A 12,520-nucleotide genomic window follows, 5' to 3' on the forward strand; every position below is an offset into this window, starting at 1 on the left:
GGGGCAACAATATGAAATAGTAGGTAACTTTCCCATTTATATTCAAAGTCACCGTAATGCGGAACAAGCAGATGGAATCCTGCTCTGACCTTCCCAGAGGCTCTGGCTGTTACTCAGCAGCCAGGCTGGCCTGGTCTAAAGGAGCCTTCCCTGTGGTCGCTCCCTCACGTGACCCAGACGAGAGCTGCTCTGCTCCCCCCCTGCGGAGCTCCCCATTGTGCCCAGACAGAAACAGGCCAGGGAAACCCCTTGGGGCAAGGGAAGGACAGAGGGAAAGAGCTCACAGGGGCAGGGGGCAGAAGTTACGCACCGCAAATAGAAAAGCAGGTAGGCCTGCTGGTTCAGAACCACCTTGATGTTGCTAGAATGGACCAAGGAATCGTTCATCTGGTACCACTGTCCGTTGCTTGCCTGAAGCAGCACAGGGTGTGGCAAAAAAAACAAAAAACAAAACAAAACCAAAAAAACGGAACAATCAAGGTGTATCCCATAATCTTTAGTATTTATTTATTAACTAAAGATTTTATTTATTTATTTGTGATTAAGGTGCCCTTTAATCTTTATTTTTTATTTTTTATTATTATTATTTTTTATTTTTTAAATTTATTTTATTTTATTTATGATAGGCACACAGTGAGAGAGAGAGAGAGGCAGAGACACAGGCAGAGGGAGAAGCAGGCTCCATGCACTGGGAGCCCTACGTGGGACTCGATCCCGGGTCTCCAGGATCGCGCCCTGGGCCAAAGGCAGGTGCTAAACCACTGCGCCACCCAGGGATCCCTTATTATTATTTTTTAATCTTTAGTTTTTAAAACAGCAGATAAGGGACGCCTGGGTGGCTCAGCGGTTTGGCACCTCCCTTCGGCTCAGGGTGTGATCCTGGGGTCCCAGGATCGAGTCCCACATTGGGCTCCTTGCATGGAGCCTGCTTCTCCCTCTGCCTGCGTCTCTGCCTCTGTCTCTTATCTCTCATAAATAAAGTCTTTAAAGAAATTAAAAAAAAAAAACAAAACAAGAAATAAAACCTACTGTTAAAGGCCACATATACTCATATGCTAATTAACAATGATTTCATATTAATGCGTCTGATGCTTGTATGGCTATGAATAGGACTGCGAGGCATGCTTTGAACCCATGTTTCTTCCTGGGGCCCCAGAGACCTGAGCTTTCCCCTCTGAAGGGTATTCCGGGCCTGCCCAGTGCAGCATCTCCCACACTATCCAGCCTTCCCCAGCCCCCACCAGGATTCTAGGATAGAGCCCTGGAAGCAGGCCCCCTCCCATGTCCCGTCCAGGTACAAGGATGCTACAGCTCCCAGTGCGATGGGCTTTCACGTCCTCTCTGCCCTTCATTCCCTGAAGCAACAACAGGACCCGAACACAACTAGAAACAGGGCCACTCTCTGTGTACAAACGTTCTGCAGAGGCCACATTTGGAACTGTACCAACAGGCACTGCAAACCCGTGCCCACAGGGGGGAGAACGGCGCAGGAGGGGTGCAAACGCACCTCCACACGAAAGCACTGACCTTCACGTAGCAGTAGTAGTGCCCCGCGTGGCAGCTGTAGCCCGAGTGGACCAGGACAGCGTACAGACCGTACATGACAGGCTCGCCGTTGCTCTGGGACATATACGGACGGATATTCAGGAACTCCGGATAGCCTACATCCTGGAGGAAAAGCCAAGGACAGGGCAATGAGAATTCATCAGTGAGAGGAAGGGTCAATCCATCCTCTCCAGCCACAACCACATAAAATGCACGATTCTTTAGCTGGTCTTTGACAATCTGGGGGCGACCGGGCATGTGGCAACGCTGTGGCTAGAAGCCCCCTAGTCAAGGGTTAAATAGGAGGTAGAGAAGACCTTTTTCCAACTAACTGACATGAAACCCTATTTTATCATCCTGTCAAGTGATTCACAGTCTACTCCTATCTCTGCCCTGAATCCACGGCCACTCTCGCCCTGTGTGGGCCCCAAGTGTAAGACGAGAGGAACAGCTCACGCCCTCCCTACCACTGTAAGGAAACAAGAGCGACGACGCCTGGGTCCAGGTCCTCAGAGAAAAAGGTGCTCACTCCATGGAGCCAAAGGTCCCAGTACATCAAAACTACAGCTGTGTGGGTCAGGGCAAAGGTCAGGCCAGAATTTATTCCAAAATTTAACAATTTTTCATAGGGAAGGGAATTTTTTTTTTCCAGAAATCTCTGAATGGGAGGTTTATCTGCCTGTGTCTCTGCCTATACACACAAACTTAAAAAGAAAAAAAAAAAGATGGATTTATTTGAGAGAGAGCCGGTGTGTGCACAGGGAGGGAGAAAGCAAGAGGGAGAAACTTTAGCATGTTTCTCGCTGAGCCTGGAGCCTGACGCAGAGCTTGATGTCTAGACCCTGAGACCAAGATCTGAGCTGAAACCAAGTCAGATGCTTAACCGGCTGCGCCACCTAGGGGCCCCTATACACGCTGACTCTAAAAATGGTGTAACTGATGTAGAGTGAACCGTAGAGCTCTCAGGTGCACAGCGGAACGTGTCTAGCAAATGTTTACTGACGGTAACCCATATTCCCATCAGGGCACAGACATCAACCCAGAAAGTCCCTCATGCCCCGGGGAACGGCTCCCCCTCCAATACCAATCAATCGGCTTTGCCTGTTCCTGAGCTTCCTCCAACCAGAGACACAGGGTGCATACTTGGTTGTCTCTGGCTTCTTTAGGTCAACGTTGTCGTGGCCCTGACCCTACACACCTTCTTCCTTCCCCTGACTCGAAGTCTCAACAGCTAATACAAAGAACAAGCTCGTGACCCCCAATCCAATCTTGCCAGATATGGGCAAGATCAAACAGACCAATGTTTTTCAAACTGTATTCCCACGGAAAATTAGTTCCAGGAGATACTAAGGTGAACCATGAGCTCTTCAGGGCAAAGCCACAATGATCTCATTTATCACTGACTGTGTCCCACCGACTTCCTGGTGCATTGCACGTGTGGTAAGATGTGAGTGCATTAAACGTTAGTAAGATGAATGAATGGACCTCAAACAATTAACTTTAGAAAATTCTTCACAATAAAGCTCCGTCTTAGAGATTTAAAATGCAACACAGCTTATTCATAAAGGCTCTGAGAAGGCCTGCAATTAAAAAGGACTGCTGAACTTCAGCTTAGCAGTTCTCAAACTCAGCTGAGCACAGAATGGTTTCAAAGTACAATACAGTTGTATGAAAAAAAATAATAAGAAAAACAATACAATTGTATGTTCAAAATACAGCATCTTGTAAGCACACAGCACAAACATTCTGCAGAACGCCAGTTTGGGAAATGCTGATGTAAGCAAGCCCCTATCACTGCCTGTGAGGAAGGTGAGAGACCGACAAGCGCCTTGCCCCAAACCACCTAAGTCGGCTCTAACCATTCTTATGCTAATGACAATTTCTGTTAAAAACCACCATTGTGCAGGGCGCCTGGTGGGCTTGGGTTGAGGGAGCATCTGACTCTTGATCTTGATCTTGGGTCAGGAGTTCAAGCCCCACGGGAGGGTACAGGTGACTTAAATAAGATGAAATAAAAGGCCATTATGCAAAAGTAAGTTTTTACCTTCCACAAAAGCCACGGTGCACAGCTGCACCATGTTAGCCACCAAACAGCACAGGGTGGATCAGAACCACTCAGAGAAGCGCTCCCCATGCTTGTTCTTTAAAAAAAAAAAACAAAAAACAAAACAAAAAAAAACGCTTCTGTACCGGGAACAAGCCACGTACAGGCGGAGGGAGGCAAAGAGAACCCAGGAAGACCATGGTTCTTGAACCTGACTGTGCGGGACAACCATTTAGGGATTCTGGAAAGACGCAGACTCCTGAGCCCTGTCTTCCGGAGACTTTCAGCTGCTGGCTCTGGGGTAGAGCTGGGAACCTGTCTTCCTAAGGGCGGCCGACCATGCAGTCTGGACACCACGGCGAAGGCTCACCTTCGTGATCTTCCCCCCACTGAAGTTGGCAAAGCGCTTGAGGGAGAGAGTTAAGACGTTGGACGTCCTGTGGATGGTGAAGCGCTTGCTGGCTGGAACCTTCTTCTTGCATCTGTGAGGACGGTGAGCGGAAAAGGTGTCAGCTGGTGCTTCGAGGAACGCTGTGCTCAGGAGAGCTCACAAAACACTTGCTCTGTCACCACAGGGTCTCCTCTCCCCTCTCTTCCCGAGACACAGACCCCACCCTACGACTTAAGTGAAAGGGCAGCTGGTCCAGGGGACCAGGGGAAAGCTGGAGACTGTAAAGCAACAAGGAAGCTCTTTCCCCCAGAGGCCACTGAGTCAGATGCACGGGAAGCAGCCCTGGGAAACAGAAGGAGCACCTGTGGGCGGGCGGGAGATCACGGTGAGCAAGGCCGGAAGACCAGTGAGAGGGGAGAAGATGAAGGAAAGAAGACAGCCCCCAGGGCACGGACAGACAAATTTACAGAGGGGGCAAAGGCAGCGTTTGGGCATGGGATAATAAATCTGAAAAGCTTAAGTAGGAAAAATATTCTTTAGTGGCTACAGCTTCTGAATGAATGACACAGGAGGTACCTCGCCCCACACCCCCGCTAAGTCTGACCTTCAGGAGACGCGCCACAGATACGTGCGCTAAGGCTGCTGGCGACCACAGGAGGCGGGATGGCCCTGTGCTGTCACCTCCTCACCCTGTGCCGCTACCTCGGGGGCCCACCTCCTAGGGGAGGAGCCATCAGGGCACCCGCCAGGTGTGATGTAAATAGACGTCAGCCATCCCAACCCCAGCGAGCACCCCAGCGAGGCTGGCTACAGCGGGGGTCTCCCCGATGGCGTGGGGGTGTCTCGCTGCTGGGACAAAATCAAACTTACTTGGCACACATATAGGCATTCTCTCCACTCAGGACATCTGGTTTCACGAACAATTCCAGAGCACGCACGATATTAGCCGCTTGCTGAGGACAGAAACAGAGAGGGGCGTCACGCAGAAGAACAAGGAGTGGAAAGGAGCGGGGGAGCAGGCGGCGAAGCCAGCTCTGTGGGGCCCCGCCTGCACCCTGGGGCGCCCATGACCCGGCCCCGGCTGCAGCAACAGAGGGCTGCCCTCCCAGGCCTCGCATCTACGGTGTGCTCACCCCTCAGCCCCTCAGGACGCAAAGCTGCATTTCACCTCGTTTTAAACAAAAGGAAAGGGCACAGGGAAAAATGGTGGCCCCTACTTTAAGGCAGTAAGATTCCCCATACTTCGCTCCTTATCTACCTGGGTGACACGCCCTCACCGGGTTCCCCTCCAGCCTGCCCGTCCTAAGGCAAACACAACCCAGCGGAGCCATGTTCCCTACCCGGATCTCCAGTGCCACATCCAGGTAGGGGTCGTACGTGTCCGAGACGCTCTTGCACACCGAGCACTTCACTGCAACGGAACACACAGGCGGTGGGGCGGGTGCAGGTGCCCCCAGCGCACCACCCCAGGTCTCCAAGACCTAGCCAGCCCCGCGCAAACCCTGCCTCTGGAGAGAGCTCGCTGACGACCAGAGTTCACAAGGGAATGTCCGTCAAGCTCAGCGCCAGGCGGCCCAGCCCAGTGACGAGCCTCTGTCCCTGCCCACGGCCTAGACAGCCCCAGCCCCCAGCTGAAGGGCAAAGGCCACATGTGAGGAACTAAGGACTGAGAGGAAAGATAATGCCACCCTCCTCTACACGTGGACATTCTGCTCCAAACTTCCTCCTGGGAACAGTGTGCCCGTGGGCCATGGTGCGTTTCAGAGGAGGCTGGTGCCTTCATAGCTCGCCCAGGTCTGCTCACCAGAAAGGGGCCCCACCTGGGCTCGAACTCCTGATCTTTCCTGGTTCATATTTTCATCCTTGACAAAGGGGTAGAGAAAACATCTTCACTTACCACGGGATCTGAGATAGCCTCCAAAAATCTGATGGACCAAAGTCGTCGCCTGCGTTTGACGATCCAACCTGGAAAGGAGGCCACAGCCTTCAAGAGAGGGACAGAAGGCAGCCCCTGCTCCATCCTCTCTGCTCCATCCTCCCCACTCCATCCTCCCCAGCCTAGTCCAGCCCAGCCCAGCATGCTCCTGGACATCCCAGCACCCCAGCGCAGGTCTGAAAGGCTCGGCCTGCCTCTCCGTGGGCCCAGCTGTGCCACTTGCTCTGATGGGCGGGGGCCACTCCCCACAACAGCCACCCCAGTCCTTCAAGACCGCATCCTCCCTGCAGGCACTTCACCCCCCACCTCGCAGGAAACCAGAGGCCAGAGAAATACTCCTAGTGCCCATGCAGTCCCATTGGTGGGGCGCCCTGCCCTCACCCCCCAGCTCATTGTGCTTCAGTCCTGGACCGGATGTCCTCAGCCTATGCTTCTTATCTGAAGAGGGGGAGCAAGTGGGACAGAGCCCCACCTCCGTATCTTTCGGCAGGACAGCAGTGGGCTCCAGGGTCGGGAGGGGCTGTACTCAATCCCCCCACCCCGTTTACCCGTCAGGATCTGAGGCTCCCCCCCCCCCCCCAGTGCTGCTCACTGCCCCACAGAGCAGGTAAAAAGAGCATCTGCGCCCACAGCTGTTCATGTGACCAAGACTCTGGAAACAACACCCTGACTCTAGCCTCCGCTCCTGTATCTGCCTGCAACCCCCTGAATCTGGCTCCCACTCCCTGGAACTGCTCTCCTCAGAGTCACCAAGACCCTGGGACACAAATCCATTCGACAGTGGTCTTTGTGCAGGAACACGACAGCCCTGGACGAGCAGCTGCTCCTTCACGGGCCCGTTCCCCCTCCACAGGCACGTCTCCTGCGCCCCAGCTCTGCAGACGCCTCCCCTGACTCCCAGAGTTTTGGGCCGGGCACTAGACGGTGCCGCCTCGCAGCGCTCTCCTCTCTGCCCCCTGCACACGCCCCATGGCGCCCTGCACTGGGCCCCTGGGCAGTGTGGACCGGCCACAGCAGCGCTGCCCGGACTCCAGGAGCTCACTGGGGAGCGGGACTCCATGTGGTGAGGACACCACCAGGGCACATTTTCATTTTGCAAAATTAGGAAATGAAAAGCTAACTACCACCATGTACTCTCACCACCGTTCATCAAGAGGGGGGAGCTTTCAACTCCCCACACCATCGAGGACGTCCTCTTAGCTCAAACTGGAAGCCTGTGGCCAGGCACACATGACGGTGGCTGCTAAGGTCCAGGGGGCCCTGGCCCCGCACTGGGCCCGTGAGAAGGAGGAGCAAACACCTGCACAGAACCCTCTCCTGGGGCGCCTGAGGCCAAGCAAGCTCAGACCTCAAACCAGCCCCAAGTGGGAGGCAGAGCCAGATTCCAGCAAGTCGTCTTCCGTGCTCCTGCCAGAGCCTTGTTGGAGATGAAGGCCAGTCTGGAGAATGCGAAGGGAGAGCCCGGGCAGCAGAGGCGGCCTGGCAGCAAGAGGAGCCCGCAGGAAGCGAGGCTGGGAGGCGGGCGGGCTCCGCAGCAGACAGCGGTGGGAAGGGCGCAGAAGCAGAGGGGAGAGCGCAGGGTCCTGAGACACACACGCCACGCTGGGGCCTTCCAGCGCTCGGCTCCGGGACAGAAGGCGCGGCTCACGGCACCCCGGATGGGCAGCCACACGGAGCAGCAGGCCCAGGGCAGTGCGGAAGCAGCCTCAGTCCTGCACGGGCGCTGCCGGAGGAAAACCCTGAACGAGAATCACCTCGTCTGACGATGAGCCCCCAGAAAACGAGTACAAGGGAGATGAATAGAGCAATACGAAATTGCAGGCTGAACTAAAGATCCTCAAACAAGTGTCTGGGGAGAGAGAAGATCACCGTAAGAAGTTCTGCAACTAAAAATAAAAAAGAGCCAACAGAGACATTCAGCTGATGTGGAGGGAAGAAATGAAATCACATCAGGGATGAGGCAGGAATTGCAAGAGCGACAGAGAGGAGGTTCACTGACAGGCGGCCAGGGCACGACAAGGCGGGACAGCAGCCGAGGGGAGATCAGGTAAAGAAAGAGCCGCTGAGACCGACGAGGTGGTCCAGTGGGAGACCTCCAGTGACTGGAGACCCTGACCGAGGAAAACATGAACCAACCCCCCTGCGTGCTCTGGAGGCAGCAGAGAGTCACCACGGCCAGCAGATGGAGGCTTGGCGCACACCCCACGGGCACCTGGTGGCACGACACGCCGATGGGCAGCGTCTGCCTAGTTCATCACTGCAAATTCTCAAGCCAGGATATCCAAGCTGAGCTGATGCACAAGTGATGGTGCGTGGGTACTACGCGCCCGCTGCCTACGGCTGAGGCTTGTGCCCATAGAAATGGGTTTCCGCGCAGATGATGCCAGAGTCCACGCGTGCCACAGATTCACCCTCTCAGCATCACTGAGCATCTAGCAAGACTGACCGACAACAACCAGTTCTAAAAGTGTTCCTCGTGAAACCATAGGACTTTTTTTCTTTTTAAAGATTTTATTTATTCAAGAGAGAAAGAGAGAAAATGCAAACACAAACAGGAGGAGAGGCAGCGGCAGAGAGGGAAGCAGACTCCCCACTGAGCAGGGAGCCCGATGCAGGGCTCGATCCCAGAACCCTGAGATCATGACCTGAGCTGCAGGCAGATGCTTCACTGACTGAACCACCCAGGTGCCCCCAAATCATCAGACATTAAAGAGCAGAAAAAGATCCTGAATCCTCTAGGGTAAGGTCCTTGCAAGGTCAAGAGGGAGGGACTAGCTTCAGGCTCCCAGAAACGCAGCGAAGCCCAGACAGGAGGACAGGCCGCTCTGGGCTTACTTAACAGGGAAAGACTGAACCAAAGGTGGGGATGAATGGGGAAGGAGATCACAGAAATCTTTATATCCCAACAAGGTAGGAAATAATGCACCTGCGAGTTGGGTGAGAGAAGAGGGAAGGAGGGAGGAGGGACCGGGTGGCACTGAACACTGCCAGACTGAACCGCGCTCCAGGAGAGCAGCAAGGCGTTTGCAAGGGCACGTGCAGCACCGTCACTGGACGGAGGTACAGGCCTTCCGAGCTACCAGACGAAAGCTCAAAAATTAATGAGCAAAGTTTGGAAAGTGAGGGAGAAACAGCCCACGAGCCGTGTGTGATAACCCTAAATCTCAGGGTCACAGCTGGGTCAGCAAGTCAAGACCAAACCTCAGTCGTAACAATAAATGTGAAGTGGCTGAACTGGCCTGTGAAAGAATCGGGCTTTTGGCAAAGATACGATGGCCGTGGGCCCCGTGAGCACAGCCACGTTTACAGGGTGACCGCTGCAGGAGGCACGGGAGGCCGGAGCTCACCAGTAACGGGAGACGAACCCCACGGTCCTGGTGCAGACCAAGGTGGGAGGAAGCGAGCATAGCAGGCGTGCATATAGACGCACCTCGAGCCGCCCCAAGCCACCCCCGGGAAGTGCCACGAGGTAGAAATACTATAAATGCTCTCTGCTCACAAGCTTTTTAACAAAACCAAAGGAAAAAAAAAAGTCACTTCCACCTGCATATCAAATTCAGTAATTGAGCTAATGCAACTCTTATTTTTTCTCATTTCACTAAGCAGCGACGTCTTTCCCACAGACGGCCCGGGGAAAGCATCCGACAACCCCCTGCACTGATGCCAGCCACACCTGGCGCATCAGACATCAGACGCACTTGTCTTCCCAACGACACATGGCCACTTCTGGGCCCTGAACCGAGAGAGGCTCACTGCCGCCCACCCTGCCGCCCAGACCACAAACCTGGGCTCCTCCCGGCCCCCCAGCCCAAACCCTGAACTTCCATCCATCCTACCTGCCAGCCCATCCCTCCTGGACTCTCTCTCCCACCTCTGGAGAGTCCGGGTGATGAAGCTGACAGGGTGTCAGAGTCCGCGGCTGTCCTAAAACCTCCCAGGTGATTCCACCCTGTGATCAGGGCACGTGCCATACCCACCTGCATGGCAGGGAGGCCACAGCCTCCACCACCTCTGCAGGCCTCCTCCCTCCCGTAACTGGAGCCTTGGGTGACCCCTCCTAGGAAGCCAGCTGAGGGAAAGGGCACAGCAGGATCCTCCTGGGAATGGCTCCCACGGGCTCCCTCCACAACAGCCCTTAATACATGACCTTGTAGACACTGGCCAGTATCTGCCTTCCCCTCCCTCTGAGCTCCTCCAACTCGAGGAAGTACCCAGAGCTAACACAGTGCCTGGCACACAGGAGGCATCAGCAGAGAGCTCAGCTGTGGGTTGGGGAGATGCACAGAGGGCAGAGCCAGCGTCTGCCTGCCTGCAGGGAGGGAAGGGGGAGAGCATGGGACCATACCGCACATCTCTGCACAGCAAGGGACAAATGCCAGAGGGACACATGAAAAGTTTTCTCGGGGTTTAAAAAGAATCTCATCCGCTGATCAGAGGTTTCTCATGATCATTGCTATAACTGAACTTTGCCAAAGGATGTTCTGGGTGTTTCTTAAGCTGTTTAAGAGGGATTCCCAGAGTCCAGGACTTTGTTCTAACCTAAGCCCAGGCCACAGCCTCAGAACAGGGAGTGTTTTTGGTCTCTATCCTTTTTTTAAAAGATTTTATTTATTTATTCATGAGAGACACACATAGAGAGAGGCAGAGACCCAGGCAGAGGGAGAGGCAGGCCCCATGCAGGGAGCCCGACGTGGGACTCGATCCCTGAACTCCAGGATCACGCCTTGAGCCGAAAGCAGAGCCCAACTGCTGAGCCACCCAGGTGTCCCTCGGCTTCTTCCCTTTTGTCTGAACCCAGGAGTCAGCAGTACAGAAACACCCCTGGCTGTAACTGTTCCACAGAAGGGAAGACACGGCATGAAGTCAGCAATCTGTCACGGGTGTTTGTCTCTGCTTTCAAATTTAAAATGAAGAAATCCTTAATTATGCAGAATAAAACCTCAAAAATTATAAAATGTCCCTGCATGCTTTCAAGTTCTTTCATAAAGATGTTGGAATTCCTACCACCCCATCCTCTGTATCAGAATAATGAGGTGATTTTTAAAAAACGGGGAGAGTCCAGGACAATAGCCAAAGGCCGTCAGAAAGATCTGCCAAAGCATCTTCCCTGCAGCAAGCTGCTAGGACAGGGCTCCCCCCACAACCGCCTGGCCCTGCCAAGCCTCGGGGGTGAGGAGGGTGTGCGGGGGAGGCCCCGCCCCAGGAAGCCGCGCAGCCCCGCATCTGACTTTCAGCAGGTCCAGGCCCGGACACAAGTATCCACAGGGAACACCTGGGGGAACAGAGGTGGCTGCCTCTTCAGCGACAGGCTTCCGCACGGCTCGGCGGCCGCCTCCACGGTAGCCCCTCAGGGAAGGTGGGTGAAGGGAAGCACGTACTTGGCACAGCCGTTCAAACAGGCCTTTTGCATGGCGTCGATGGTGTACCGGAGAAACTCGTGCGCATCCTCTTGGTTCCCAAAGCGGAAATGCCGGGCAATCTCTAAAGAAAGAGCGAGGCGTCAGACTGGCAGGGAAGAGCTCGTGCCTTCTCCCCCATAACCCACCGCAGGACCCCACCCCTGCCATCCCGAGGATAAGTGGCAAGTGAGGGAACCCTCAGCATACACCGTGTGTCCCAACCCCAAGGCTTCACGGCAAGCATCCGCTCGACGAGACCTGAGGGCCTGTACTCTGCACACTTAACAGAAAAGCACAAATGCCACAGAATGTGAAACCCACTGATGACCAAGTTTTCCAGGAGCCAGCACAGAGCACAGGCTGGTCACAAGGATGCCACACAAGGTTTCAGAAACCAGCTGACCCATCTCTTCTACCAAGTGAAATCGGGGCTAACCTGTCCCGTGATGTTCAGAAGAGCCCCGGCCTCACCTTCCTTCTGGAGACACAGCCCCTGCCCCCCAACTGGCCCGAGCCTCCCCATTCTCCAAAGCGGAGGTCAGCACACACACGCCACTCCACGAAGCCCTCCCCGCTGACTCTGACCCACACCAGCCTCCCACAGTCTGCATCACTACATGTCCCGAAGGGCTGTTACGTGGGGTCTCAGCACTCCTGTGGCCTCATTCCTGACTCCTCCCTGTGCCCCCGGCCCCCCCAGCACCCACCGCAGACTAGGGTTCAGCTGCCATCCAGTCAGGAATTGACTCTTACTTTTCAGGTCTCGGATGAAGGAGACGGGTTTGATGGCATTGCCACTGTTGGCGAAGGCCTGGACCATGTGGTTCTGCATGACGCACAGCATGCAGAAGCTGCCCTGGTGACCTGCACATGGGACGAAGCAGTTTTTGTACAGTGAGAGCTCCCCAGACATTCTTGACACCCCCACTCCCACACAGCACAGGGACCGGCTGAGCCACTGAGGTCCCCCCCAACACTCGCCCCACTACCCTGGGTTCACAGCTGTTCACCTATGAGATCTTTCCATGTTCCTTTGGTGCTCTTTACTAGTAAGGAGAGTCGTTAAGTCTAATTTCCGTTACAAAGTTTAAAATAATGTTTTCTCAAACTCCTAAGCTGGATCACGCGGTCAATAAGCGGGAATGTTTTAGGGCTTCCTGACAATCCTGAGTGTGCTCCTCAAATGTGGGACCCTTTGCTCTTGC

General features: G+C 54.5%; 1 protein-coding gene across 4 annotated transcripts in view; it reads right to left on the bottom strand.

Moving 5' to 3' along the window:
* The window catches only part of USP36 (ubiquitin specific peptidase 36), a 39,984-nt gene that overhangs the window by 12,463 nt on the left and 15,001 nt on the right, over positions 1–12,520 (bottom strand). For all 4 annotated transcript variants that reach the window (XM_077854454.1, XM_077854457.1, XM_077854453.1 and 1 more), the window contains exons 6-13: positions 12,069–12,179; positions 11,295–11,397; positions 5,878–5,945; positions 5,321–5,391; positions 4,851–4,933; positions 3,960–4,071; positions 1,528–1,668; positions 311–411 (exon numbers count right to left, since the gene is read on the bottom strand). In XM_077854454.1, coding sequence (XP_077710580.1) covers positions 311–411; positions 1,528–1,668; positions 3,960–4,071; positions 4,851–4,933; positions 5,321–5,391; positions 5,878–5,945; positions 11,295–11,397; positions 12,069–12,179 — 790 coding nt within the window. The remainder of the gene's footprint in view (positions 1–310; positions 412–1,527; positions 1,669–3,959; positions 4,072–4,850; positions 4,934–5,320; positions 5,392–5,877; positions 5,946–11,294; positions 11,398–12,068; positions 12,180–12,520) is intronic.

This window comes from Canis aureus, chromosome 16 (assembly GCF_053574225.1).
Source record: "Canis aureus isolate CA01 chromosome 16, VMU_Caureus_v.1.0, whole genome shotgun sequence".
In the NCBI taxonomy this organism is placed as follows: Eukaryota; Metazoa; Chordata; class Mammalia; order Carnivora; family Canidae; genus Canis; species Canis aureus.